Source organism: Notolabrus celidotus, chromosome 21, assembly GCF_009762535.1.
Source record: "Notolabrus celidotus isolate fNotCel1 chromosome 21, fNotCel1.pri, whole genome shotgun sequence".
Lineage (NCBI taxonomy): Eukaryota > Metazoa > Chordata > Actinopteri > Labriformes > Labridae > Notolabrus > Notolabrus celidotus.
In genome coordinates, this window is record NC_048292.1 from 6,631,069 (window position 1) to 6,658,321 (window position 27,253).

The 27,253-nt window shown below is 41.4% G+C and overlaps 1 protein-coding gene across 2 annotated transcripts in view; it reads left to right on the top strand.

Annotated features, from left to right (window-relative positions):
• phf21b (PHD finger protein 21B) overlaps nucleotides 1–27,253 on the top strand; it is a 130,792-nt gene that overhangs the window by 81,720 nt on the left and 21,819 nt on the right. For both annotated transcript variants that reach the window (XM_034673401.1, XM_034673402.1), the window contains exon 3: nucleotides 25,060–25,323. In XM_034673401.1, coding sequence (XP_034529292.1) covers nucleotides 25,060–25,323 — 264 coding nt within the window. The remainder of the gene's footprint in view (nucleotides 1–25,059; nucleotides 25,324–27,253) is intronic.

Consider the following 27,253-nt stretch of genomic DNA (forward strand, 5'->3'; position numbering starts at 1 on the left):
CATGTAGACCCCCCCCTCTGTACAGCAGTTAGACCCCTCCTCTGCACAGATGAGTGTGTTGGGATGTTTCCTCTCTGCCTCGGGCTGTGTCACCTCTCGGTAGAGGGAGAGAGAGAGAGAGAGAGAGAGAGAGAGAGAGAGAGAGAGAGAGAGAGAGAGAGAGAGAGAGAGAGAGAGAGAGAGAGAGAGAGAGAGAGAGAGAGAGAGAGAGAGAGAGAGAGAGAGAGAGAGAGAGAGAGAGAGAGAGAGAGAGAGAGAGAGAGAGAGAGAGAGAGAGAGAGACGGGGGGAGGGTTGGGAGGGACTAAAAAAAAAAAAGAAAAAATACATCCCCTTTGTCCCCTCTGGGCGTCTGCAGGAAGTTCTCAAATATCTCAATCTGAAGAGGAGGAGAGTGTTTCTGTTCACAGCAGATGTTCAGATAGTACATCCATGTAACTGCTTATTTATTTAAACAAGAAATACACATCATTGTACTTTTGTTTCAGAGAGTTAAAATATCAACATTTTACTTGCCTCTGATGTTTTAGGGGATTAAAAAGAAGGATTGCTGAGCTCATTGGACAAACATGACCTAAAGCCTTAAATGGTGAATGTAGTTTGAAGTTTGAAGTTTTCATTTTATCATTGTGTCATGCATACAATCATATGCCCTGTCCAAATGGGCTTACAAGACACAATTAATTCATGCAGTCTGGGGTCAGAGCGCCCAGCATGTTCAATCAATGTCAAGAAACAGAGGAAGAACATTCAAACAAAATAAATTAAGAATACAAATACACACTACTTTAAGGGAATATCTTGTCTTCTCTACAAGGCTTTTTGGACAAAATTAGCAAGCTTAAACATTTCAAATTAAACAACTATTGCAGTGTTTGATCATCTGTCCAACACAATAATTCAGGCTGTTTACAAGCAATAACTCTCTGAGGTCATTATAGTGTGTACATTACAAAAAATGGGACTTCAGTTCCACTACATTCAAAATACACAACTCTCAAAGCCTGTTTAGAAGCCTGGAAGAATACCAGATCTTAACTGTGCAAACAAAGATTTTTGGCTTTTAGATAAATGAGACATTACATATAATTCAGAGATTAATTTATGTTTGATCGGCACATATGTCCTTAGATTTGGTTTGGTTATTTAGACATTTTAAATATGCATTAAAGGACATCTAAGTGACTTTTTTCATAGCTTACAACATGACAGCAGTGGTCAGTTTTTTTTTTGGATAACTCGCCAGATCTACTCTTCAGACTTCTTGTGTTAAAGCAGCCAAGTTAAGACTTTCTGTCTTCCAGCACTAATTTATGGCTTGTTTTCAGGTCAATCAATAGTTGCCCTCTTGAGATCCCCTAGAGACATTGTACTTAGTAGAAGTTTGGAAACGTTGGTCAAGAGATGTATATAATATGATATATTAAATGTGAATTTATACATTATTTTTCCAAAGATCACAAGCGCTTGAACACATGTACTGTCTGGATTTTTGAAGGAGCACTTCCTATGTTTCCTTTGTAAATGGGAGGAGGAGATGACCAACCTGTCAAGTATTATGCTAATATATTTAAAAAGAAAAAATTGCTGTAGACATTTTTGAAAGCATTCATGACAACAGATTATGTTTATGAAACAATAACCTGACTTTGAATATTCAGAGAGAAGTTTGAGCCCCTAGTGACCGTCAGAAGAACTGCAGCCTCAGTGTGCATATATGAAAGTCTCTTGATGATTGTGCGTTGAAGTTTGTGTGTGTGTGTGTGTGTGTGTGTTGAGTGTGTGGTCGCTGCTCTTTGTGGCTGCATCTGTCTGCCTCTATTGTTTGCAGGAGTCCATCTGCTGGCCTCCAACTCTGCCCCTCCTCCCCTTGCTCAGCAACAAACACCCCCATCCTCACTACTTCCCCTCCTCCTCTTTGCGTCCTCTCTCACCGAGTCCCCCTGCCTCTCTCTGGGGGGAACCAGCTGTCCCCCTCCTCCTCTCCCCCGTCCCTCCACCACTGACGTTTAGTTTTGAGTAACTGATCAGAGTTGAGGAGGCCTTTAGTCCAGTTCAGACAAACTTCTCAAACCTTTAACATTGGAGGAAACTTCATCGATCTTTACGCGTGACTATCTGCACAAAGAGAGCTGTAAGTTTACCCTGTTTCTTTGTTTTACATGTAATCCAATTCAACATGGAAATGGCTTAATTATATATGTGCATTTATCAACGGGAGGGAGCAGAAAGTAATTTCAGACTTAAATGAAATGACAGATGTTTATTGAATGAGGCTTTTTCATCACAACCAGACGAGTCTAAGCTAACATTAGAAGATGACTGACAGGGAAAGTGTCATTCTTCATCTCCTGTGATGTTGATTTATGTAATTTAACGACAAAATCGGCAAATATTCTTCAGTATCTGCATCTAGTTTGAGTGAAGTGACTGTTTTTTTCTGTGGTTTTCAGTAGTAAACGGATATTTTTCAGACATTTGATTATTTTAATGAAAGTTTCTACTCATGTTTTACAAAAATGACTGATTGATTCATTTAAAAGATCACTTTGTGATTCAAATAGCTGTTAAGTTTTGGCGCAGTGGATTTGCTGATTTCTGTTTATTATTTGATAGTTATCTTTTTCAAACTTTTGTACAGTTTGGCAATTTTATCTTGCAAAAGTTCAGACATTTTTGGCCAGAACTTTCAGTTTATTTCTGACATTTTCCCTTCCTAACAACTTCAGGAAAATGAGATAATGTGTTATGATATATGAATCAGCATTGACAGTTGTCTATTAGTCTAGTTTAAAAGGCTCTGCTGTTAGTTTCCTGCTTTTCTCTTATTTAACTTTAAGTTAATGTAGATTTTTTTAGGTTAAAAGCTGTTTGACATCACCATCCTGGTCTTTAGTGAGTTGTTTTCCACATTTTAATGATATCATACCAAACAACCTACTGCTTGATTCTGAAATACACGTCATTATTAGTTTAGTTTAAGTCAGGTAACGGTATTCTTTGTGTGGTAGCAGCATTCAGTGCTGTTGGTGATGACAAACTTCTAAAGGTTGTGATTCTGGTCGATAAATACCTTTTGTTTGGCATTGATTTGGTTTGACTCAGCGTGTGGATCAATAGTTCAAAAGTGCACATTGATCTTTGAGCTGAATAAAGTCATTGATACCACAGTGAAAATGCTGTAATGATAAGGTGCATTTCGACCAAGAGTTCTGGGGTCTTTAAGCCCCCAGAATTACTCTACCCTGAACTAAAAGGTTGCTGTGCCTCCATTATAGTCTGCGTTTTGACCACGGGCTGAAGTCCCGGGTAGATTGTGCAAATCAGGCCAGAGACGTATGGAAAAAAAAAGAATATTTTGAAATCTTAATTAAAAACTAAACTAGGATGCATTCCCAGGAACTCCCTCTGTGTTTCAACAACTGTGTAAACTCCACAAACACTGTTACGTTCAGCCGAAAGTCCCAGGACCTTTGAAAAGTACTACCCCCCCAAAGCAGGGGCTTTTCAGGGGGGAGATTAACTACCCCTGAACTAAATTTAGACCCTGGTTCCTCCGGTCAAAACGCACGTAGTTCAGGGGTAAAGTCCCTAGTTCCGGGGTAAAGTTCCTGCAGTCAAAAATCGCTATAGTTAACTTGCTTTATTTACTCTATGGTGATCCTGAAGTAACATATGGAGTATGTGTGGGATTTGACTGTGGCATTTTCTTGGTGTGTTGAGATTGTGGCATTGTTGGTTTTTTGTGTTCTATTGCAAGAATTTCATGTTTTTGAAAATACTTCAGAATTCACAAGTTGTCTCTGCCTTTCAAGAAGTCAAAAGAAGTAATCTTGTCTACAGAAAAACTCCCTTAAAAGTCTGATTATCAATCCATTTCTAACACCCCTTTTTTGTCTCATAAATATGAAATAACATTTTCAAGCTGATAAAATGAATACACCCATGAAACAGTTCAGCAAACAAGTTCTTGAAAACACAAAAAAGATTGAAATTTCACCCTGAAAACTTGAACAAAGTTGAAAACATCACATGGGTCTTTTTATGTAGAGTATAAAAGACAACGTACAAAGATTGAAAGAGCTTGTGTAGCAGGAGAAAAAATTCCCCTGAAAGTCAGATTCAGGATCAGACTTTAAACATCTCATTTTGTATTTTTCGTCTTTAAGGTTGTTTTTTTTTTTTAAAAAGACACAATGGAGTGAAGAAAACTCTTTTTAAATACTCAGATGAATAGAGTCAGGATACAAGTTCTTGCAAAACAGAGATTTCAAGTGTACACAGAAAAGTTAAACTAAGTGGAAAAGGTTACAGGGTTAATGTTGGGGAACCTGAATGAACTATAGAGTATCATCAGCATACAGTTGCATCTGAAATGTGTGTCCTCCATTTAAAAGGCTTTATCATACTAATTTTTGAACTGAAAACAACTTTTATTCTATTGTCAGCAAGTTTCAGTAAAGAATAGTTGTAACCAGATTCAAAATTAAACAACCTCAATCCAAAAATGTTGATCATTCCTGTGTGAAATGAGTCTAGTAGATGTATAAACGAGCCATCATGTCCCAGAACTATTGCCAGAGAATTCAAATCTCCTTCTGATGACTTTTAATTTCTCATTCCTCGTGGTTTGTTCTCTTCAGTGGTGTGAGATAAAACCAAACTAACAGAATCATCTCATTAAGCTCAACAGATGTCATTAATCCCGTCTAATCCAACATGTTAAACGGTTGTTTTCTCTGCTGCAAGCGAGAGGCCGCCGACCCCCAAAACTGAGGCTCCCCACAGGCCAGTTGGACTCCCTCAGACTCCCTCTGGTCCTGGTCTAGTGCTTTTGGCTCCCTGCAATGCTGCCAAGTTGAGACTGAATTAATAAAGTGTCTGTTCAGGCTGTATGTGAGGCTATTTATGACAGCGATGAGGAGAAAATGCAAGAAAAACTTCACTTTTTGAACCTTTCCATCGGCCTCCATCAGATGAACTCTCTAAATCTGCAAATTTCCCTGAACACAGGAATCAAACTCCTCTTCCTATTGGTCTCATTTTATGTTCAATACCCCAATCCATCTCTTAGTTGTTGTAATGACTACACCAATGAACATACAAGCTTTGATTGCTGCACAGAAATGACCGTCTAATGTTTACAGCCGTCAATAAAAGCACTGTTTAACTTCTGCCGTTGCCTCACAACTGAGGCCGTAAATCGTTCCTTTTGACACTAATTTTCCCTCTCACATTTCAAATTCTTCCGTTAAATAACTCTTTATTCCCTCGATTTACTTCTACATCCCCTGTAATGACTCAATGTGTTCACTCAAAGTAATCATTTGTGCTCTGGAATGACGGAATCATGGTCTGAAATGACTTCGCTCACCCCTCTTTTCTTGTTGCTTGTACATCCAGAACCTTGAAGATACGTTTTTATGAACTGAAAATCGTCTACAGTGTCATCAGTTTCTGCAGTTAAACCATCTGTTACCCGTTAAAGGAATGTCAGATATTTAACTTGGTGTAAAAATGAATTAAACTGAAGTGAATCCTTGTATCTCAGTTCAAAATCTGAATCAAATGGTGATCCATGGTGGAGGGTGATAAAGGGGACAAAGATAAATGGACTGAAAGTGATTACCCTGAGCTTTTAATTTGAAAGGATTAATTACAGTTTGATGGTAGCAATTATTTAAAGAGTATGAATTTAGTGTAAAGGTGTGGAGTCCAAACCTAAGAGATTACACTAGGGTCATTTGTCAGTAGACTGATTTTGGCAGTGTCATTTCTCAAATTGTTCCCATTATGGGTTTAACTGAGCCACAGTCATTTCACCAATCTGTGTGCTGACTACACTTTGAAAGACTGGAGTTTGGCCTTTTTTGTGGAGCCATTGGACGATAGTGTGAAGCCGAATAGGAGTGAGAAGTTAGTGAAGTTGTCAGCTAGAGCTATCACAAGATACCAAGAATGGTTAATTCATAGTTGTGTGATTACTACGGCTCGGCTTATGGGGAGAGAGTAAAAACAAAAGTGGAATGGGCTCCACCCTTGAAATCTGATTAGCCGCCCCAGGTGCCACTTTAAAATCCTAAGCTGTGATTGGCTATTTGCCCTGTCAGAGGAGGAACTTATAATACAATCAACTACTTTGACTGGGGATGCTCCAAAGTGACTTGTTTCCTTTTCTCCATTTTCTAGATGTATGCCATCTGCCTTCTGTGCTTCTTTAAATCCGGGTAGTAGATCATTTTGGCATTATGGCAGTAGATATTGACAAGAGCTACAGCTGAGACTAGTGCTATGTTGCTACACTACATATTTGACACAATATGTGATGGCATTTCAATCAGGAGAGACACAGTTTGAAGATTAAAGGTTATTTATTACAACTGAATGAATAATGAAACTTGACAGAAATCTTTGGTGTAAGGACTCTATGGGGATAATTTTGTGAGCGTAGGATGTGTGAACTTGACAGCAGAAGAAATCGCTCTAGAGTCCAGAAACTGGTGGTGGTGGTTGATGAATTCTAGGAATTGAAGACCTGCAGAGACCAGGTGGCGATGGGAAGGTGGAGGTGCGCACCATCAATGCAAGAAGGAACTAGCAGGAGAGAGAGACACATTTAAAAAGACAGCAGAAAGTTGATAGGCTGGCGATAAGGGCATGTACCTGAGCTATTGGATGACAGGCGCCGCTGATTAACCAATGACAGCTCCGGAGCATGCAGCTGGAAGCGGGTGAGCTATTGAACGAGGAAGAGGAGAGTTAAACAACTGCTGTGATCGCTTTTATAGTCTTCCTGTCTGAACTTTCGCTAGAGTTACATTTCAAGCCTACAATAATAAGAACATTCATAATTTGTTTAACCAACTAGTAACTCTGGTGCTGACTAGTGAGGGTGACAACATATTTGAACCTTTAGTTGACCAAATTTGTACATCTGGAATTTGTAATGTGTTGCAACAGGCTGCCAGAAGCTATCTTTGGTTCTTCACACAAGTGTTTCATAAGAAAGGTGTCGTAGAGGACTCACAGCATCGCAAAAGGCAAGCGACTTGCTCCTGCACTCTGTCTTGGTGTCAAAAACATTCATTGGCAGCGTTCCAGGACCAATCAGCTGACAGCACAGGGAGATCGAATATCCCTCCCAGCCACACACCATCATACACATTCAAAGAGCTGACTCTAATGAGCACATCTTTGTTCAATCAGATGATATGAATTCGCATTTTTCTGAAATATGATGTAGGGGTAACACTTATCTGACTGTTTGAAAGAACTACAGTCCCCAGTGTTGTACTGCTGGTAATCAAGAGCTAGCCCAGTATTCCTCTTGCTCTAGAATAATTATCTTGTCTTTCAGACCAGCTGACTTTTGGTAGATTCGTTGGTGGTGATATCTGCACTGGTCGAGGATTTAAGATTCTGCAGACTATGCTTCTGTTTGCATGAATTCACACTTGATCCGTATAAATCTGGTCTTGAACCTCTGATTGAGACGTTTAAACAACAGGTGTGAATGGCTACCCCGTGTTAAAGCTTGCCCTGACAGAGTTTGTGCAGCCTGAGCTCGCCCTGCACACAGAGACACCAACCGTCCATTTAATCAGCCCCACTAACGTCTCCCGCTGCCCCTCCTGCCATCTTTCATCCTCCGATTATCTGCGATTAGGAGCAGAGAGTCCACATGATCAGTGGACGCAGCGCTGGCTCTATAATTTCTCCACTTAATATAGAGTTTGACCTTTCAGCGCTCTGCGAATGGTCGCCGCCGCCAGTCAATATTCTCCCTGTCGCTGAAGGTGTGAGCGCTCGGTCGGCAAATAAATGTGTTCATTAGAGTGTCGGGCCCGGAGCCACATTCCTCTCCGTGATGCTCGCATCAGCTCTGCTTCAGGAGGTCGTTTGGTTCGGCCTCCTTGGGTAAACGCATAGGGAGGGCGGCCATGTTTCTCAGTCCAGCAGAGATTAAAGTCATCACAGGTGAGTGAGTCTTGGGGTCAGTGAGGTGAACTAAACTGAAACTTCACCAAATATAACGACCACATGACGCCATTTTGAAGATTCTATCATATAAAGATTTATTTATTTGTGATGGAATGAAACCCGCCCTTCATCTTTCCATATTTGCTTAATTTCCTTTTACTTCTTCTCCATCCTTGTCTTGTTTTCTTCCCCTTCTTCTCTGCAAACACGTCATCAGTCAGAGATCACAGAGACAGAACAAGCAGCCTGATATGATATTTGACTCGTAATAAAAGCAGAGAGGAGGTGCTTTAGATTTCATCATTTATTTTTATTGAGTGTTTCAGCGGAGTGGAAACAGCAGGCAGCGTCAGCGTGAAGCTACACCCTCCATTACATCTCACTCTCTCCACAAATCAACACGTCGTCTCTGCTGCACGGACACAGATTTCCTTTAAATCTCTTCCATCCTCACTCTTATTCTTTATCAGCTCCCATTCATCTAAACACACAGCAGCTCCGTCACTTCTAAAAAACCCAATTAGCAGAGATTTGTGATTGAAATCTCAGCGATGAAGACGATGATGACGGTAGCTGGAAAGTCTCAGCAGGCAGTGATCAGAAACACTTTTTGTTTCTGTTTGTTGTCGATGGAATATCTTCTGGCACTGTGCTGAAAGTTAATTGATGATAAACAAAGCCGAGTTTGATTCGATGCTGCTGTGATTCCTCTCTGTGTTATTCTCTCCGCTCAAAAACCGAGAGAAATCAAAGGCAGCAGGCCGCCAGACAAACAGAGTGATTAGAGTATTGATCGATTGAAGAAGCAGTGTCACTAATTCTGTTTCAGTAATTAAAGTTTTTCTCTTTGAGTCTATTTACAAAGTCAGCACTGCTTTTTTGTTTTTATCTTTCATCCCTATAAACAGCTACTAATCCTCCAAAAGATGTTACTAATGATTTATGTTCTTTTAGGAGGGATAGACTTGACTCACAGTCAAAATGTAAAAGTTAACAGGCTCTGATAACAAAACAGGATTAACTTTCCCTTAAATATGAAATAATCATTTAGAAATCATCATGAGGAACAGGGACGGGAGTTTTGAGCTTTTTCAGCTTGCAGGTCTAAAAACAGATTAAAACGCGTGGCAATCTAATACTCACTGGTTAAAATACATCCACTAAAAGTTCTTGTTTTTGTCCACATCCTGCTGCAATACTCGTTGCTGCAATAATCGCTGCAAATGCTTACTGCAATATTTGCTGCAATACTTGCTGCAATGTTCACTGCAATACTTGCTGCAATGTTCACTGCAATACTTACTGCAATAGTCGCTGCAATACTTACTGCAATAGTCGCTGCAATACTTGCTGCAATAGTCGCTGCAATACTTGCTGCAATGTTCACTGCAATACTTACTGCAATAGTCGCTGCAATACTTACTGCAATAGTCGCTGCAATACTTACTGCAATAGTTGCTGCAATACTTGCTGCAATAGTCACTGCAATACTTGCTGCAATAGTCGCTGCAATACTTACTGCAATAGTTGCTGCAATACTTACTGCAATAGATGCTGAAATACTTACTGCAATAGTCGCTGCAATACTTGCTGCAATGTTCACTGCAATACTTACTGCAATAGTCGCTGCAATAGTCGCTGCAATACTTGCTGCAATAGTCGCTGCAATACTTACTGCAATAGTCACTGCAATAGCTGCTGCAATACTTGCTGCAGTGTTCACTGCAATACTTACTGCAATAGTCGCTGCAATACTTACTGCAATAGTCGCTGCAACACTTACTGCAATAGTTGTTGGTCAACGTTTGGCCAAATCAGGTAGTTTGTTTGAGTAATGGTGGGTTTATTTCGTTTATCAAAACTTTAGATCAAACACAAGGTTACCATAACACACAATAACACAAAAAATTGATCTAGACAGAGGTAGACCAACAACTAAAAACTTTGTTCTGAAGGTTAAGTCCCCTTTCTGTCAATGGAATTTATTTTTATACTAGAAACATCTGTTACAAAACTCTCTCCATATCAGCTCCATTGGAAAAAACAGGGATTTTACCTTTTACCTCGCAAAGCAGGAATTGCTGATCTACCTCTGCCCCAAATTGTTATCTTTTTGTTTGTGTGCTTGTTTGTTTGTTATATTATTTTGTGATGTGGTCTTTGGCCCTTGAAATGATCAGTTTAGACCAAAAGCAAAATGATTGCAAGCACGATGACACAAGAAACTAATTGTTGGAGGCAGCGGCAGAGTAGCAACCTCTGTATCCTGCAAGGTGAAACTACCTTTCTGTATCAGTGGTGTCTGGGAACCTTCTGGTTTCTGGTTCAAAAATCCTCTTCCTCTTTAACCAAAAGCTCAATTTCTGTAGAGACCATCTCTGTAATGTTGTCAGACCCTTTAAAAACTTTTAACACACAAACTTTAGTAGCTGAAATTTGAAATCACCACCATTACAGCCTCTTTTTACTGCTACAGGCTGCGGAAGTCTGCAAAAGCAATTCCAAAACTTTTTATCTCTATTATTCATTCAGACCTCTAAAATGTTGTTTGTGAAATTAAACTGCCATGAGAAATATTTACATTGAGAATCTGTGTCCATCGACAGTCTCTGGTTAAACATCTGCTAAATGTAGAATTACCCGTCAGAGCTGTCATTGATCCGTTAATCAATAAATGGATTGATCTCCTCGGTGCTGTTCATGAACATTTCCTGCAGCTGATACTTCGTGTCACATTCCGCTGAACTCTGTTTCTCATGAACAAAATGAGACTCGGGGCGTGTTTGATTTGCATTTAAATGGATTTATTGTCCGCCGAGGGTGTGACAGGCGGAGACTGACCACATGATCTCATTGTTGTCTCTGTTTTTTTTTCTATGAGAGGAAATTAGAAGTTGAAATTAGAAATCCAGTGGCTGTCTGAATGTAAGGCTGAGAGGCTGCGTTATGAACATTTTAATGTGATTTTTATCTGCTGTCAGACAAAAGCTGAGCTGCGGTAGTTCTGAGAATCAACTCGTAATGTAGAGACTGAATACCTGAAACACAACAATGATGGTCTAACGGCAGCACTGATTCAAGACTCTCTTTCTGTATTCTTATGAAACAATGAGGAACCAGTGCAAGGTGAACTCTTCAAGATTACTGAGTTCATTTAGGCTGCTCTCACTTTGACATACAAAAACTAATGCATTAGAATTACATTAAACTCATAATCACGGGCCAATTTGAAGCAAAGTGAGGAAACCTCCCAGAAGGCCAAGAAAATTTCTGGCGTATCCTGAAATCAGCTGAAGCAGAAACAGAACAAAACATGAATTCAAGGTTGAAACTTTCAAAGATGTAGGGGCGCCATTGGCCTTACAATTTGGGCGTGCGCCCCATGTACAGAGGCTATAGTCCTTGTTGCAGCAGTCACAGGCTTGACTCCTGACCTTTACCATTTCCTGCATGTCTTCCCCCTACTCTCTTCTCCCTCAGTTCCTGTTTATCTTCAGCTGTCGTATGAAATGAGGGCAAACATGCCCAAAAAATATAACTAAAAATAAAATAAAATAAAATTGAAAGATGTAGGGGCGCTGTTGGACTAGCAGTTTAGGCGTGCGCCCAATGTACAGAGGCTATAGTCCTTGTTGCAGCGGTCACAGGCTTGACTCCTGACCTTTACCATTTCCTGCATGTCTTCTCCCTCTCTCTGCTCCCTCAGTTCCTGTCTCTTATCAGCTGTCCTATCAAATAAAGGCAAAAATGCTCAAAAATATAACTTAAAATAGAATAAGATAACTTTCAAAGATGTAGGGGTGCCGTTGGCCTTGCGGTTTGGGCGTGCACCCCATGTACAGAGGCTATAGTCCTTTTGCAGCGGTCGCAGGCTTGACTCCCGACCTCTACCATATGCTGCATGTCTTCCCCCACTCTCTACTCCCCCAGTTCCTGTCTCTCCTCAGCTTGCCTATCAAATGAGGGCAAACATGCCCAAAAAATATAACTTAAAATAAAATAAAATTGAAAGATGTAGGGGCGCTGTTGGACTAGCAGTTTAGGCGTGCGCCCAATGTACAGAGGCTATAGTCCTTGTTGCAGCGGTCGCAGGCTTGACTCCTGACCTTTACCATTTCCTGCATGTCTTCCCCCACTCTCTACTCCCTCAGTTCCTGTTTATCTTCAGCTATCGTATCAAATAAAGGCAAACATGCCCACAAATATAACTTCAATTCAAAGATGTAGATTTTTCAGTCAAAATTACAGATCTTTAGTAATGTCAGATAGTATGTAAATCATAATGAAAGGAGTTGAAGCATCCTTTGATGTTGTAGCTCCTTGTAAGGGATGCAAGGATTAACTGTTGGACGAGTCCTTACTTTCTTAATAATTTAATGTAGATTTTGACATTTAATTGTGATGTTGAGACTCTGAAATAAGTTGAAGTGAACTTATGAAATTGAAGTTTCAAGCATCAAAAGCCAGATGGAAGCACTCCACTAGGACTACATAGAGACAGAGCTGAACTGTCTCTTCTCAACGTCTGGGCTGACAGAGTTCAGTTTCCTGATTGGCTCAAAACAAAAAATTGAAACCTTAAATGACTTAATAAGTCAAGCAGAAGCTCATTTAAATCTAAAACCCCTTCAGTTTTGGAGTAATTACCCACTCAGCACTTTTCATAGTTTTTTCGAACGGCTTAAATCTTTTGGCGGTGTCTCTGAAACATCCCAGACATGAGCTCAGGATCTGACAGCACCAGAATCTGACTTTTCGCTGGACTTTGTGAGCTTATTTCCATCCCTGGAAACTCAGATTCCTGCAGAGTTGATTCAAACCTGCTCTGAATCCCAATCAGACCCTCCATGCTCTGATGTGGAGGGTAGGTTATGCCTCAGTGATGCATACATGAGTCGTCCCAGGAGCCAGAATCACCTCTGGACGGTTTCCCTGCTCGGTCAGTTCCGCCGCTCTCATCGCAGCTGGAACAAACATCGTGTTTCCTGTCGTGTTTGCTGGCTGAACTTCCACCGCCACATGCGGAGCAGCCGGGGCCTCGGTCCCTGATGCCCCCTTGAGCCAAAGTGTGGGCGAGGGGCCAGGCTCTGTCCTGTGTGCCCCCGTTGATAAGCTGTCCCTCTGCCAGAGGAAAAGGCTTTTGCTCCTGCGGGGAATTGTTTTCCCACTACAGCAGAGTCCTTTTACCCAAACCCCAAACCTCAGAGCAGCACAGCAGCTCTGTTTAGCAAATATTTAAATGTTTTTGAGACTATTTTGAGCTTTTTAGTTTTGAAAATTCAGATTCTGTACTCATCGTTCTTTGATTTAGATCTTGGGAGCTTGAGTTGACAGAAAAGTTGCACCACTTCCTTGCCCAGTCTTCCTCTGAAGAAGCAGTTCATGCAGTGGTCTTGGGATTGGAGACAACCGCTGAAAAAAATAGCACGATAACAGAGCAGAACATGTGATGATGAAGCTCCTGGATGTGTTCAAAAGCTGATGGGATTTAGTCAGCTTAAGAGGAGAGTCTCTCGCTGTATTTTCACCTTGAATACTTGAGTACACTTCACAGCTTTTCTCTTTTACTGACATAAAACCATGAATGCTGGATCTATTTTAAGGTAGTATTTTTCTTTTGTTGAATTACTACAATAAAGGATTTCAGTTTTCTTCCATCACTGCGAGTAAAAAGGCCAAACTGCAGCCGTCCGTCTCCTCAGCACCTTTCAGGACTGAAGGGCCTCGTCTGTAAATGGAGCGTAAACAAAGAAAACGTCTGGCAGCTGCACTGATGGAAATCTGAACAGCTACTAATGCGTTTTTCAGCAGCCCCGTTATCTCAAAGGCACACTATCAAAACAGAGTACATAATGAGTGCGGATAATCCTGTCCGCTCTGCAGTAAACAGCGCTGGGCCAACAGATGACCTTAACCACGGCTGTCAAGCGGTGGCGGCGCTCTCAATTAAATTCTGCCAGACGAGTGAAAGAGCAGCAGGCTCCGAGATACTCTGATATCTGCTGGACTCAAACTGAAGGAGAGTTTAGAGAGCGGGACATTTATAAAGTCAACACAGAAGGAGTTTAAAGATTTTGCTTTGCACTTAACCTCTCAAACCCCGAATTATCCTGTCAAATATCCCCATAAGAATGCCTTCAAGTGGCACCGTATCGCCCGCTTTCCTAAAGCTGAAGGCAGGAGAAATAAAGTTGGTGAAAAGAATTGAAAGGTGGGAGATAAAGTTTAAGCTGCAAAAGAGTTACATAAGCTGCATTGAATGTGCAAAGCTAGATAAACTGCATAGACTATTTAATAAGAAGTAAACTCGGCCACTGGAAAGACTTCCACCGTGGGGAAAAAGTTGAGTTGGGAAATTTGGCTGTTGCTAAATTCTTATTTTAGGACCAAGAAATTAAAACGTTTGGAAGAGAGGGAGAAGCTAGGAAAGGTACCCAAATGTCTGGCTTGGTGGTTTGGACATGCGCCCTATGTACAGAGGCTATAGTCCTCCTCTCAGCGGTCGAGGGTAGACTCCCAACCTCGACCATTTGCTGCATGTCTTCCCCATCAACTGTATAAATAATGGCCGTAGTATCTGTGACATCACCCATCTGTTTCTGAAGTGCTGTTTTGAGGCCAATCGTTGGCGGGGAGCCATATTGCTGCTGTCAAGCAATTGTGACGTAAAGAGGCAGGCTTTGAGCCTCCTAGCCAACAGCTACAGTGTTCCCACCTGTCAATCAAGTCAGCTGTGCCTCTCATTGGAAGACTCGTAATCCTAATATCTTCGAAATTGCTGCGTTAGAGAAAAATTCACCCCCGTACGGTGTTTGCCGATCGAGAAATTAGCTATCCATACTACACTTGTTTTTTGTAGCAGGCTGTAAACATGTTTATTTCTGCTGTACAGATCGGCTTTTTCGAATTGGTGTGTATGTGGTTTCCGGTACTTCCAGAGCCAGCCTCAAGTGGATCCTCGATGAACTGCAGTTTTTAGCACTTCCGCATTGGACTCATATTTTTAGACCAGAGGTTGCCGCTTGGTCTTCCCCCACTCTCTACTCCCCACATTTCATGTCTCTCTTCAGCTTTCCTATCAAATAAAGGAAAAAAATGCCCCCAAAATTTGACTTAAAATGTTTATAGATAGATAGATAGATAGATAGATAGATAGATAGATAGATAGATCTTTATATGTCCTTAATAAGGAGATTTGTTGCCACCGTCTGTACAGGAATACATGTATGAACACAATAACCATAAACATCCACCCAGCCTCACGGCAATGGTGCCCCGCATCCCACAAATATACACACCAGACACATATGCACACACTGGACACATATAAACACACTGGACACATATATGCACACCGGACACATTACAGTGACATTCTGTTTAGCAGTGCTATGGCCGATGGGACGAAGCTTCTGCCAAACCGGGCTCGCCTACAGTAAAGGGATCTGTATCTGCGACCGGAGGGGAGTAGTGTGAAGACCGAGTAGAGGGGGTGTTGGGGGTCCAGTGTTATAGTGCGTGCTCTGCGTATGATGGCTCTGTTGTTGAGGTCAGACAGGTTGGGTGTGGGGAGGCGGATGATTTTGGTGGCAGTGTTTGTGGTGCGTATGAGTTTGTTTTTGTTGGAGACAGTTAGTATGTTGTAGTAGCAGGGGGAACAGTAGAGGAGAATGGGTTGGATGATGCTTTGGTACAGTAACAGTAGAAGGTGGGGGGCGACAGAAAGTGCTTTGAGTTTGCGGATGGCAGAGAGTCTTTGTTGGCAGCGTTTGTGAATGTCAGTGGTGTGTTGATCAAAGTTGAGTTTATTGTCCAGGGTGAGTCCGAGATATTTGAAGTGATCCACTATTTCGACTGCTTGATTGTTGATGTGGATGGGGTTGTGAGCCGGGCTGTGAGTGCTGGAGGAGTGAATGACCAGTTCTTTTGTTTTTGAAATGTTCAGCTGAAGGTGATTGTCCGTGCACCATAGTGTGAAGTGGGAGATGGAATCCTGGTAATGTAGAACAGAGTTATAAGATAACTTAAGATGATATAAGATAAGATACTCCTTTATTCATCTCACAACGGGGAAATTCATGGAGTTACAGCAGCAAACAAGAAGGTGTACAGTACAAGAATATATATAGAAAAAAAATGTCCATCAGAGACGACAGCTTGACCATAATTCTCCTGTCAGCCACCACCTCCACAGGGTCTAGGACTGAGCTGGCCTTCTTCCCCTGTTAGTTCAGTCTTGCTCTTCTGTATCCTGTCCGCCCACAGCAGGTGAAATCCTTCCAATGTGGCGTTCATGTCCGGTGTTAGCTCTGTTAGCATGATGCTACTCTGCCAGTATTCCCTCTGGTGCTGGGTTAGCTCGTCCACCTTATCGTAGATAGATCTTACATTCCCCATAACGGTGGGTGGAAGGACAGGTTGGTGTCCATGGCCAACAAATGAGTCATTAAAAGTCATATTAGCAAGGGGCTTCTATGATTCTTGGTTGTTGGTAATAATTGGGATGTCAGTTTCTGCTTTGAGCAACTTAAATGATGAATATTTCACTTTTCAGAGTGTCTTCGATTACAACTAACACTGAACGAGGCATCTTCAGATCACTGTCGTAGCTAGCAGGTAGCCCCGCCCTAAAGGATGCTTTACAAAACGAACGACTTGAAACTAGAGACTGAGACCATAAACGCATCAGGGAAATGTTTACTGAAGGAATGAATCAACTGAGAAGTAGAAGAATTTCACCGTATACTTCTACACAGTCAAACTGTAGAGTCGCCTCCTACTGGATGTTAGTAGGACGTTAGAGGACACCATTTTCCTGTTTCTTTGCTTTCATCTCAATTTTCTAGTCTATTGGTGGAGCTGTATTTCTGAAGGAAGTGTTATATCTGTTTCCAGCTTTCACCCGAGATAATGTAAAGAGAAGGAAAAAAGAGAGAGAAACAAATGTTCTGGTTCCTACAGTACAGAGTCTCTGTACCCTGTTACCTCTTGATATCAGCGCTGTCACATGAACCCACTCTCCTCCTCCTATCAGCAGCTGTTTCTCAGCTCTGCCAGCTCTCGGTGCTTGAGCAGAGATGACCGGCTCTGCAGTTCCAGATGACTTCTCTATCTCAGACACTTTTAAAACCGGGGGAAGAGTTCCCAAAGTTTCAATTAACTTTCTCCCTGTGCCGTGTGGAGAGGAGCAGAGCAGGGAGTATGTGCTATCTGTGAACACCAAACCCTGCAAGATAGACTGACTCCTACTGCACCGTCACAGCAATAAGGAAGACAAGAAAGGACCCAAAATATTCCTTCACAAGAAGACTGCGTGACAGAGGCAGTTTTTAAGTGATGTGGATTTTCAGCTTGTCTTGTTCTTGGTGGTTTAGCAGTCAGTAAACTTAATTTTGGACGAATATCACTGATACCAAAACTGGTCCCACATGTATGGATTCCTCTTTCAAACCCAAGTGCACACAGTTGGTGGTGATTTGCGCCGCTTTGATGTGCACCAGTTTGAAGCTGCACAATGTGCCAAAGTGAGCCATCAGCTCTCAGAGGCAACTTTAACGGGTATAGCTGCAGAAAATTGGGCATGCATCAGAAAGCCCATTTCCTCTCATCATGGCGTCCGGCCGCCATTAGGGCGTCTCTTGCGAGGATGAAAGGTGAGTGGTGAGTGGACGCTGATGAAAGCTGCTGCCTGCATCTGATTTAACTCTGCTAGATGTATGGAGAAGATGAGTCGTTAAGACGCGTCCCCTGACAATAATTATAATAACCATTTCTCATATGAATGGTGTCCCCTCGGTTGGAAATGTCTGTTCTGGGGTCAGCGTGTCACCGAAAGTCCTCAGTTTAGCTCCATTCTAAATATGGATTTGGCATTTCAAACCAAAATACTGTTTGATAGTCACTGGGAAACATTATTTGAAGACACCCAAACACCATCTACAACCCTGCACACAAACACATGCAGACGAAGGCTGAGCAATTTGAATAAAACCGATATTTAAATTTTTGTGTTCTTTTTGCAATTTCTGTAGCACTTTGAAGAAAAACATAAATCTTCGGGTGCCGTTAATGGTCCAGCTGTGTGACTTAATCGCTAACTAGCACTGGGGCAGTGTGCCAGCATAATTGGCCGTTTGTCTCGGGCTTCAATGGCACTATTTCTGTGACACGCCGCATGCCGTGTATGTTTACATTTTACAGTTATGTAGACCTCACAGGACTACACTCATTAACTGGCTCTAATGCTTTCTTCTTCTTTAGTTTTTAATGCTGTCAGAACAAATGGCTTCAAATGCGCTACCACCGCCCCCTTATCAAAAACATCACACTTACCAAACAGGAACATCCTGCTCTCCTCTTTATTAGTGAGGATTGTTTAGTCCCTTTTGAAACTTTCTGAGTCAGATTCAAGGTCGAATACATAAAGCCACATTTCATAACTTGTCATTTCAAACAGATAAACAGCATTTACCCATGCTGATAACTTTATAGCATTGCATCAGAAGTCAAGGCAGAAGTTAGCATGATGGTAGGGGTGTAACGATTCTTTTTAAGAACGATACGATCTGAAACGTATCAGTAACTTGAAATCGATTCAGTAACTTTTCAGCCAAAAATTCAACCAGTGTGACTGTGAAATAAATACCTTGATACTGGACAGTCCTAGATTCCTGTTGTTGCTGTGATGTTTTTCACCCAAGCTGAGTTTTGTCCTAGTCTCTGACTAAACATGCTGGCGAGGCCTGAGGCTTCAGGCTTCTGCAGAGCTGATGTTACCTTGGGGAACGCTTTAAGAGGTGCCTGGACGGTCGGCGTTGTGTGAAATTCCATGGCACCTTAGTAGGTAGTTAGATAGATTTGTCGTGTTGTGGTGGTACTTTACTTGACCTTTACGTATCCTACAAACAGCGAGCGACTTATTTAGAACATCTCCTTCTTTGCAAAAGCCAAAGTGTTTCCACACGCTGGACCACAATGGTGGGTTGATCATTTCTCGTTCGCCGGCTTCTCCTCTGCCATCGGCCATGCTATGTTTTTTTGTCTGCTGGTGTGTGGCGAAGACGTCACAGACAGGCAGCCTGAATTCGGCAACGTTTAACGTCTTCATCATTAAAAGTGAAACAAAACCACAGCCATATAAAGTCTGCCGTGCCTAAATCTAATGTGTTATTTCCTAGTATCGATACAATCGATGTATTACCTTTTAAAACGATTTTAGATCGATATATGTCGTGCGGAAGGCCAACTTGCCGAGCACAGATTGATGTAGTCGGATCATAGGAATATAAGTCGATACATCGATGTAGTGGATGAATCGTTACACCCCTATATGATGGCGTCATCAGCATAAGCAGTGACATTTTCCATTAAAGATTTCGCAAAGTAAGCTCTATGTTTTAATCATGAATAAATAAAGGCCAAGTATGGACCCTTGCGTTATGCCCTTTTCAATAATTAAGAAGCTAGAATATAACCCTGCTACTTTCACATTGTTCATTCAACCACCCAGGTAGCTTTTGAACCATTTAGCAGATTCTTAAGACATCCTTATGTCAGCCAGCCCTCTGCAACAGAACTCTGACTGACTGAGTCAATGCACAAAAAACCCTAAAATCAATTTTTATTCGTCAGGCAAGAAGAAAACCTTTCAACCGCATTTTTTTGCTCAGTGTTAGAGAACAAAAAGATGCACTCTTTGAGTCTCTGTGGCGTTTTCTCTTGCACCCTGCACCTCCTCATATCTGAAAATCCATATCTGAGAGGCTGTAATGGTGCCACATGTGCAATCAACTCCTCCCTCAGAGACACTCGTGTGAACCTCGAGGTGACGAGGACGACACAGTTAGGCAGCCGGTCTGAATGTCAATAAAAAAAGAAACTGCAGAAAAAAAGCAGCAGTTCTTGTAAAGATGAAGTTTGTCTCAGCAGTTCAGCCTCACAGAAAAAAAAAGCTCTGGCTCAGAATCTGATTTCTTCTTCTGGGGATTGAGCAGGTTTTGAATTGGCAGGGCAAGTTCAGTGGGTATTCTCTGACATTTGTGGAAATTGTCCCATAAGAGGCAGATTCAGGTGAGACGGAGATAAAGATGGAGTATCAGGCGTGTCATTACATTCCAGTCACAGAGCGTTTTTCTATAAGATAAATCCCTGACTGTCTTTGAAAAATCCCAGAAGGTCATTTTACAACATTTGGGGCTGGTTTGAAGATATTTTCAGGATCCTCAAAGACTGGATCAAAAAAAATGCTTGAGCAGCTGCGGGATAGAAAAGACTTTCAGGCTTCTTTTCAAGTTGAGATAGGTTACCAACTGATTCTAGATTATTAATGCCAATATATTTTGGATTGATCAGAGATAGGACTATGAACAGTTAGAAACAGGGAAGAGAGAGTGGAGGGATTACGACAAAGGGATGAGGGTGGAAGTTGAACCCACAGCACATCACTTCGAGGACTTGTAGCCTCTGTTAATGAGGCCGGCGATCGAACCACTGAGGTGAACTGGTGCTTCAATTATTCAACATCATGTCAGTTTTAACTTTAGAGCACCAGGATTGATCCAGGATGAACTTAGCTTAGCACAAAGACTGGAAGCAGAGGGAAACTGCTAGCATAACTCTACTGACAGAGTAAAACCAGAAATCAATCAGAAATACTTTATTTAACCTAGGAGGGGAAATTCAAACATTACAGTTGCTCTATACACAATAAGTTATACAATGGGACCTGAATTGGACTTTGATTGACCGTAATTAATCATGGCACCAAATGGAACCATTCCCCATTTAAGTCCCTTGTCTCAAGGCCCAGGTTGACCCTTGAAGGCCTCTAATTCCAACACCTCTTAACCTAAAGATGCCTCCCTTACTTTTCTTTTTCTAGACTGGGCTTTAACTTGTCAACTTGTAAACAAAGTGCAACACATTCAGGGTTTTGGATGCTTGAGTTAAGGTTGTTTTTTGGGGTAGAAATAACTCCTCTATTGCTGAATTGCCGTGAAAAGCACCTCTGTGTTTGCCCCTTTAATTAATGTTTTTAATTAAGGGGCTAATTAATAAGCTGCTCATTTGCTCGAGGTTAAACCTCCATGCAGGGTTAATTATTTATAAGGCAAAAGATTCAGATTCTTTTTTTTGCATGAATAAAGAGAGCTATATGAGGTAAAACATCCACAAGGTTTCACTGAAGCAAACCTTGAATTGACACAAAGCTCCTTAAAGGTTACACCTCCAGTGGTTTAACGTGTAAATTCAGCGCTAACTGTTGCTTCTTCATTTCCTTCAGCGTCCATCATGTAAATAAAACAGACTGTGAGCTGCTGGAAAGTCGATTGTCTTCAATTTTTCAGCAGCGCCTGCAGATTTTTATGAGCTGGATTCATTCAGGCTGCGTTTTGTTGACTTATTCAAGCCCGTTAATGTTTCAAGATGTTGTTTTTTTCATCTCCATATTTGCTGCTGACGTTTCTGCACCAAACCTGAAGCTTTAGACGTTTGATTTGACAATATGATCAGTTTTTTTGGGACAAATGTGGATGTAAGTTGAATTTTTGGACCCTTGATTGTTGCTTTTTTTTAAGTCTTACTGCTCAGGATCACTTAACTTCATCATGTATTTTCATTTCTCAGTAAGACCTGCTCCTGGTGCAGCGTGTCTCTCCTTGAATCTAATTCCAGGTGGTTTTAAAAAAGGTCTTGGAGCATCTTAAACGTGGCTCTCTGATTCCTGCTGTTATCACATTCAGGACCCCCCTCTCCTCGTCATTCACTTTCTCCCTGCAGGGGGGCCGGGTCTCTGCTCTCAGACTGAAGGGGTTTTAAATGAGTGACCTTTGAGACAATCAGAGGTGCCCCGGCTCTGAATGGCGAGCGGCGGCCCCGGGGTCCTGATGCAGGCGGCTGCTTGTGGATTACATTGATCCCCTGAAACAAAGGGGCCCGCCACGCTCATTGTGCAGGAGGAATTAATAAATAACAACATGTGAATAAGTGCAGGAGGGGACTTTAATACTCTACACCGCAGAGAATTAGCTGGGAAATCATTTGCACTGTTATTTTGTCACTGAAGTCTCCACAGTGAGTCTGGCCCTCTTCTTCTGTCAGTCTACAGGTTTATAGAGAGAAATGTACGTATAAACCACTATGTGATAGGGGTTAGTGTGTCTTGACTGTTGTCTTATTAAGGTAGATCTTACTTCTAGATATAGATTCTTCATCAGGGTCTGGATTTTAGTTTGAGAAGTTCTCTGTTTATGGTTTGAAGTACATTTGAAGTCTGAGTACTTTTGGCCAATCAGGTATCAGCAGGCTTTGGTGTAGGCAAGAAAATCTGTCTTTATGGAGAGCAAAAACAGGCAGAGCACAATCCATCATAACAACCTTGCAGCTCCCATTAACAATAATCTGACAATGTTTTTTTTTTTGTCTCATAAACAGATATCCGCGTGAAAGTACAGCTAACAGTCTGATCTAGATCACACAAAACAATGAGTTAGTTTTTAACATTGATACTGCAGAAGTAAGCCAGAGTGAAGCCTCTGTGTAACTTACTATTTACAGTGAAACTGAGACTCACCAGAAACAGATGAACGGGGGGTCCTCTAAGGGATGTAATTATCCAAGAACTTACAGTGCTTATTTTGCTGAAATATTTGAAGGAGTAAAATTTTCTTCACTCAATATCTAAGATGTTAAATGGATAGTAAAAAATGCAACACACACCAAAAAAGTGAATTGCTAATCAAAAAGTTCACCATCACAAGTGGACTCTTTTTACATTTTGTACAGGGTCCTGCTTTTTGTTTTTATGGTTTTATGTTCTTTTAATAGTTCTGACACTTGCACTAACTGTATGGTCTTTTAAAATGCTCTTTATTTTGGTCCTTTGAGGCATTGTAAAGCACTTTGTAACATTTTTCAAAAGTGCTCTATAAATAAAGATTATTATTATATTATTGTGATTATTTTACACATAAAATGATCACAGTAAATGACACGTTTGAACATCAAAGTCAGCAGGATAAGATTATTTTTTGTCAGCAGACAATACAAAGGCAATTGAGATGGACAAAAGTTCCTTACTGGAGCTTTAACGGCATAAATGTGTGATTTATTCATACTAAGACACTTAATAGAGTTTATATTTGGTTCGTTCTGATACATGTGGTCATGTTTTAACTTTATGAAGGATTTTAAATAAGATTTAAATAATGAGATTCAAAGAATACAGATTTTTGTAACTCCTTTGTTTTAAAAATCAGATTTTCATGAGAACATTGTCCAGGATCTCCGAACCAAATCTTTAATGGTTCCATTAGACTAATTTAGCTTTAAAAAAAATGTAATGTTACTTTGTTAAAGATAACAATGATACTGTTTATTTATACAGCACTTTTCAAAACAGGGTTACAAAGTACTTTACAAATAAGAGAGAAGCTAAAAGACAATAAAAGAGGAATGTGAGGAAGACAAACCAAAGGAAATAAAACAATGATGGATGGATTAATAAAAAGAACAAAATAATAGATTAAAACATTAAAAAAAAACTATGTTTATTGGATTAATTTGTTGATATTTCTGTCTGAAAATGTTTTTAAAAAATAATTCAAAATGTAGTTACACTTATTGATCTGTTATCAAATAGTTTGGGCTTTATTCTAAAATATATTTGATTATTAGTTGAATATTTGACACTAAATGATGAATTTCTAATGGTTATTTACCTCTGATGAGGCAAAACTAGAGAACACATTAGAATAAAGATATAACTTGTAAAGATAGAGGGAAAAAAAAGTGCAAATAAAGCCGCTTCAATGTGCAGATTTGACACAAAAGAGACCCCTGAAACCCCCCACCCACTCCTTTTACATCTTACACTTCTTTCAGTCCACCTTAAGTCAGCAGCCTCTGTTTTAAGGAGGAACACCTGATTAGAAATGCAGCATGGGGCCCTGAATGAATGAGTAACCCCCCCTGTTTTCTTCCTGCCTCCCCCCCTGTCCCCCTCGCTGCTCTCTGGGAGGATAATAGAGAGCTCTAATGGAGAGTTTTTGAAAGGAGGAGGGGCTCACACTCAGGGAAACAAAGTCAAATCAGCTTGTTTTAGATTTATTCCTTACAGAGAAACTTTTATTGTGAAAGGTGAAACTAAAAATAAATGTAACATGATAATTCTTCTATGCTTTTATCAGAGCGTCTTGTTTCTGCTGATGTATTTACAATGACTCCTGCAGCCTGTATGAACTCAAAAACACGCCGCCTGTGCAGAAAGCCTTCTTTATTTTATGTTCTTCTTCAGTGGATTCACAAACTGCCACAGAAGAAGAAACCCCCTTTCCCTCCCCCCCTCTCCTCCTCACCCACAGACCCTCTGTAGTCCATAGAAAAGCATAAACAGGCAGTGTTGGGCTGAAGAAGAGGGGCAGTGGGATGGAATATAAAATATTTAGAGCCTCTTGGTTTCAGCAGTGTGAGGGTGAAGCGGAGGGGAAACAGACTCACTTATCTCTGCTTTGGAAAATGTATTTTTGTTTTCCTCGCTTGGAGAAGAGGAGGAGGAGGAGGTGGAGAAGGATGGGGGAGGGGTATGAGTGTGTGTGATGAGGACAGTCTGGCAGGGATGGAGGACAGCAGCAGGGTCTCAGACTGCTTCACATCAGAGAGTCAAAGAAAGAAAGAGGAGGGCAGAGTCTGTTGACTTAAAAGGGTTAAAGTTAAAGTGCAGACGGTTAAATCAGCGGTGTAAGTCTGTACGGGCCTCAAAGGTGAAAACTCAAAAGGTAAATGTGTTGTTTTTGTTACATATCTTTATTTTCACGAAGAAATCGTTGGTGATATTTCTGGAAAAATGTTCTTCTTTTGATTTTCAACCTCAAGAAGTTTGTTGTTTTCCCATTTAGAGAGCGTTCAGTTAAGTTGGCATTTAAAGTATGACTTCACAAAAGAAGCACACAGTTGAATCAGTAGTTTATCCCTCTAGCAGGGCTTCCTGTCTCTCCCTCCAGCCCTCTCTCTCCATCCCCCCTGTCTGCCTCTCTCACACCTGTTTGTTTCTCTCTCCGTCTCCTCCCCCCCCTCTCTGCAGAAGCTGGCGGTCAGGAGTTGTCCTGTGGGGACGACTAAGCCGCTGTCCCTCATCAAACCTCCCGGTCAGAGCATCGCCATCTCCGTGGTGCCGGCGAAGGCTCCCGTTTCCATGGTAACCGCACACATTAACGGGCAGAAGGCGGCGAGCTCGGAGCCTCTTCAGACGTCACCCATCAACCTGCAGACGGGCGGCAGGGTGGGGACGGCCGGAGTCCACGCGTTCAGCAGCAGCAGGAGAGCCGCAGAGCTGCCCCCCTCTCAGGTAAAAAAAAAAAAGACACGCTTCTAATCACACACCTGGGACACCTGCAGGAAGGGGGAGGGGCTTACTGAGTACAAATAAAGCTTTCTGTAAAAAACAGGGATTATTTTAACCAGAAACCTTCTTCAGCTCACTTTAAGTTGAGTACATGATCTGCTGCTCTGTAAGAGTAAGTAAAAGTTTGTTCTCATAAATGTTCGTGGACAGTGAGCTCACAGCTGCAGACACATTCTGTTTTATGTCTTGATTTTTCCACCGAGGTTCTTCATGCATAAACTGGAAATATGAATAAAATCAGGTTTATGGAAATGCTGCTAATGAGACTGCTGAGTTGGAGCAGAGCGCTGCAGCTCCTGCTGTGAGGGAGAACAAACTTCTGTACAGCTCCTCTCTGAAGAAACAGATTTCCTGGTTTGTTTTTCATCATTTACATCTACCCACATGCAGAAGAGACTCTCGCTCCTTCTCTCTCTCTTGTCCCATTGAGCGTCCAATGTGCGCTCTGATTTATACGTTTCCACACAGTTTTTTCCGTCTTGCCTTAAACCACAAAGAAAGTCAACTTGTTTCTGTCAGTTTCCAATTTCCCTCTCATATCGAGTGCCCTCTTACTGATTTACACCGACTTGAGGTTTTGATTGTTTCTCAAGAGTCACTTGAGCCTGTACTTAATCTTGTTTTAGCCTTCAGCTATAGTATTAGCTTTGCCAGGATTTAAGGATAGCTAACAGCAATATAACTACAAACTATGACATCACACCTTCTTAGACGACACGCTGCCCTTCTGAAACTGGTCTCTTGGCAAACACTGTCCCAAATAACTTTAGAAGTTAGTCGTTGGATGTAGCTCATAACTGTTGATCCATATCACAAAGTCAGGCTATTTGGTCCTTGTTGAGTGGACTGATTTAAAAAGTCTGAACACGTCAGTACATAAAGATAGACCATGTGTGTCCACCACCTCCTGTTGTACAAAAGTGAAGCCATAACATCCGCCATATTTGACACTGGCATCTTGTAGTGGTAGTGTCATTTGGAGTCTGTGTAATAGAGATCAGTTGGTAGAGTCACTGTGATGATGTCCCGCCTCCTACTCTAATCAATCCAAGCGGCAACCTCCGGTCTAAAAATATGAGTCCAATGCGGAAGTGTTAAAAACTGCAGTTCATCAAGGATCCGCTTGAGACCGGCTTTAGTCCTTTAGTCCTTTAGTTTCTAAAGGACCCAGGTTCCTAGTACATCAAACTAGGCCTTAGACCAAGCGGGTACCTCCTGACTGACTAACTCTTTCCGTCACACTACGTCGCAGTTATGTTGAGTTCAACATTTTCAATATGGCCGCCGCGCCGATTGGCCTCACAACAGCGCTTCAGAAACAGATGTGTGACGTCACGGATACTACATCCATTATTTATACAGTCTATGATCTGTATGTAAAGATACACCATGTGTGTCCACCTCCTGTTGTACAAAAGTGAAGCCATAACTGACACTGGTTTCTTGTAGTTGTGACATAATTTGAAGCACAATAGAGGTGAGCTTGTAGAGCCACTGTGATGATGTCCCGCCCCTTCCTCTAATCAAACACGTTCTTAGTTGTTGTAAAGTATCAAAGCTCAAGTGAACACTCAGACATAACTCAGCATGATACAAACTAACTATAATGATTGGAACCATCTTTGCGAAACATTTATTTGACCTGTACTCTGATTTTGAAGTTTGACCCATGTCCCATCTGTTGACATGGAGAAGGCGGGGTTTATGAGCTGTACTGTAGCGACACAGCAGGAGCCTCTACATGATTTGGTGTCACTTTCAGGTAGTTTTTAGAGAGTCTATGATCTCTGTGCTTCCTCTTTTGAAGCAGTCGGTCGTGATGTTTGTTTGGTTTTGGTTTGAGATTATTAAACCTGATGGAGTGGATTGTGGA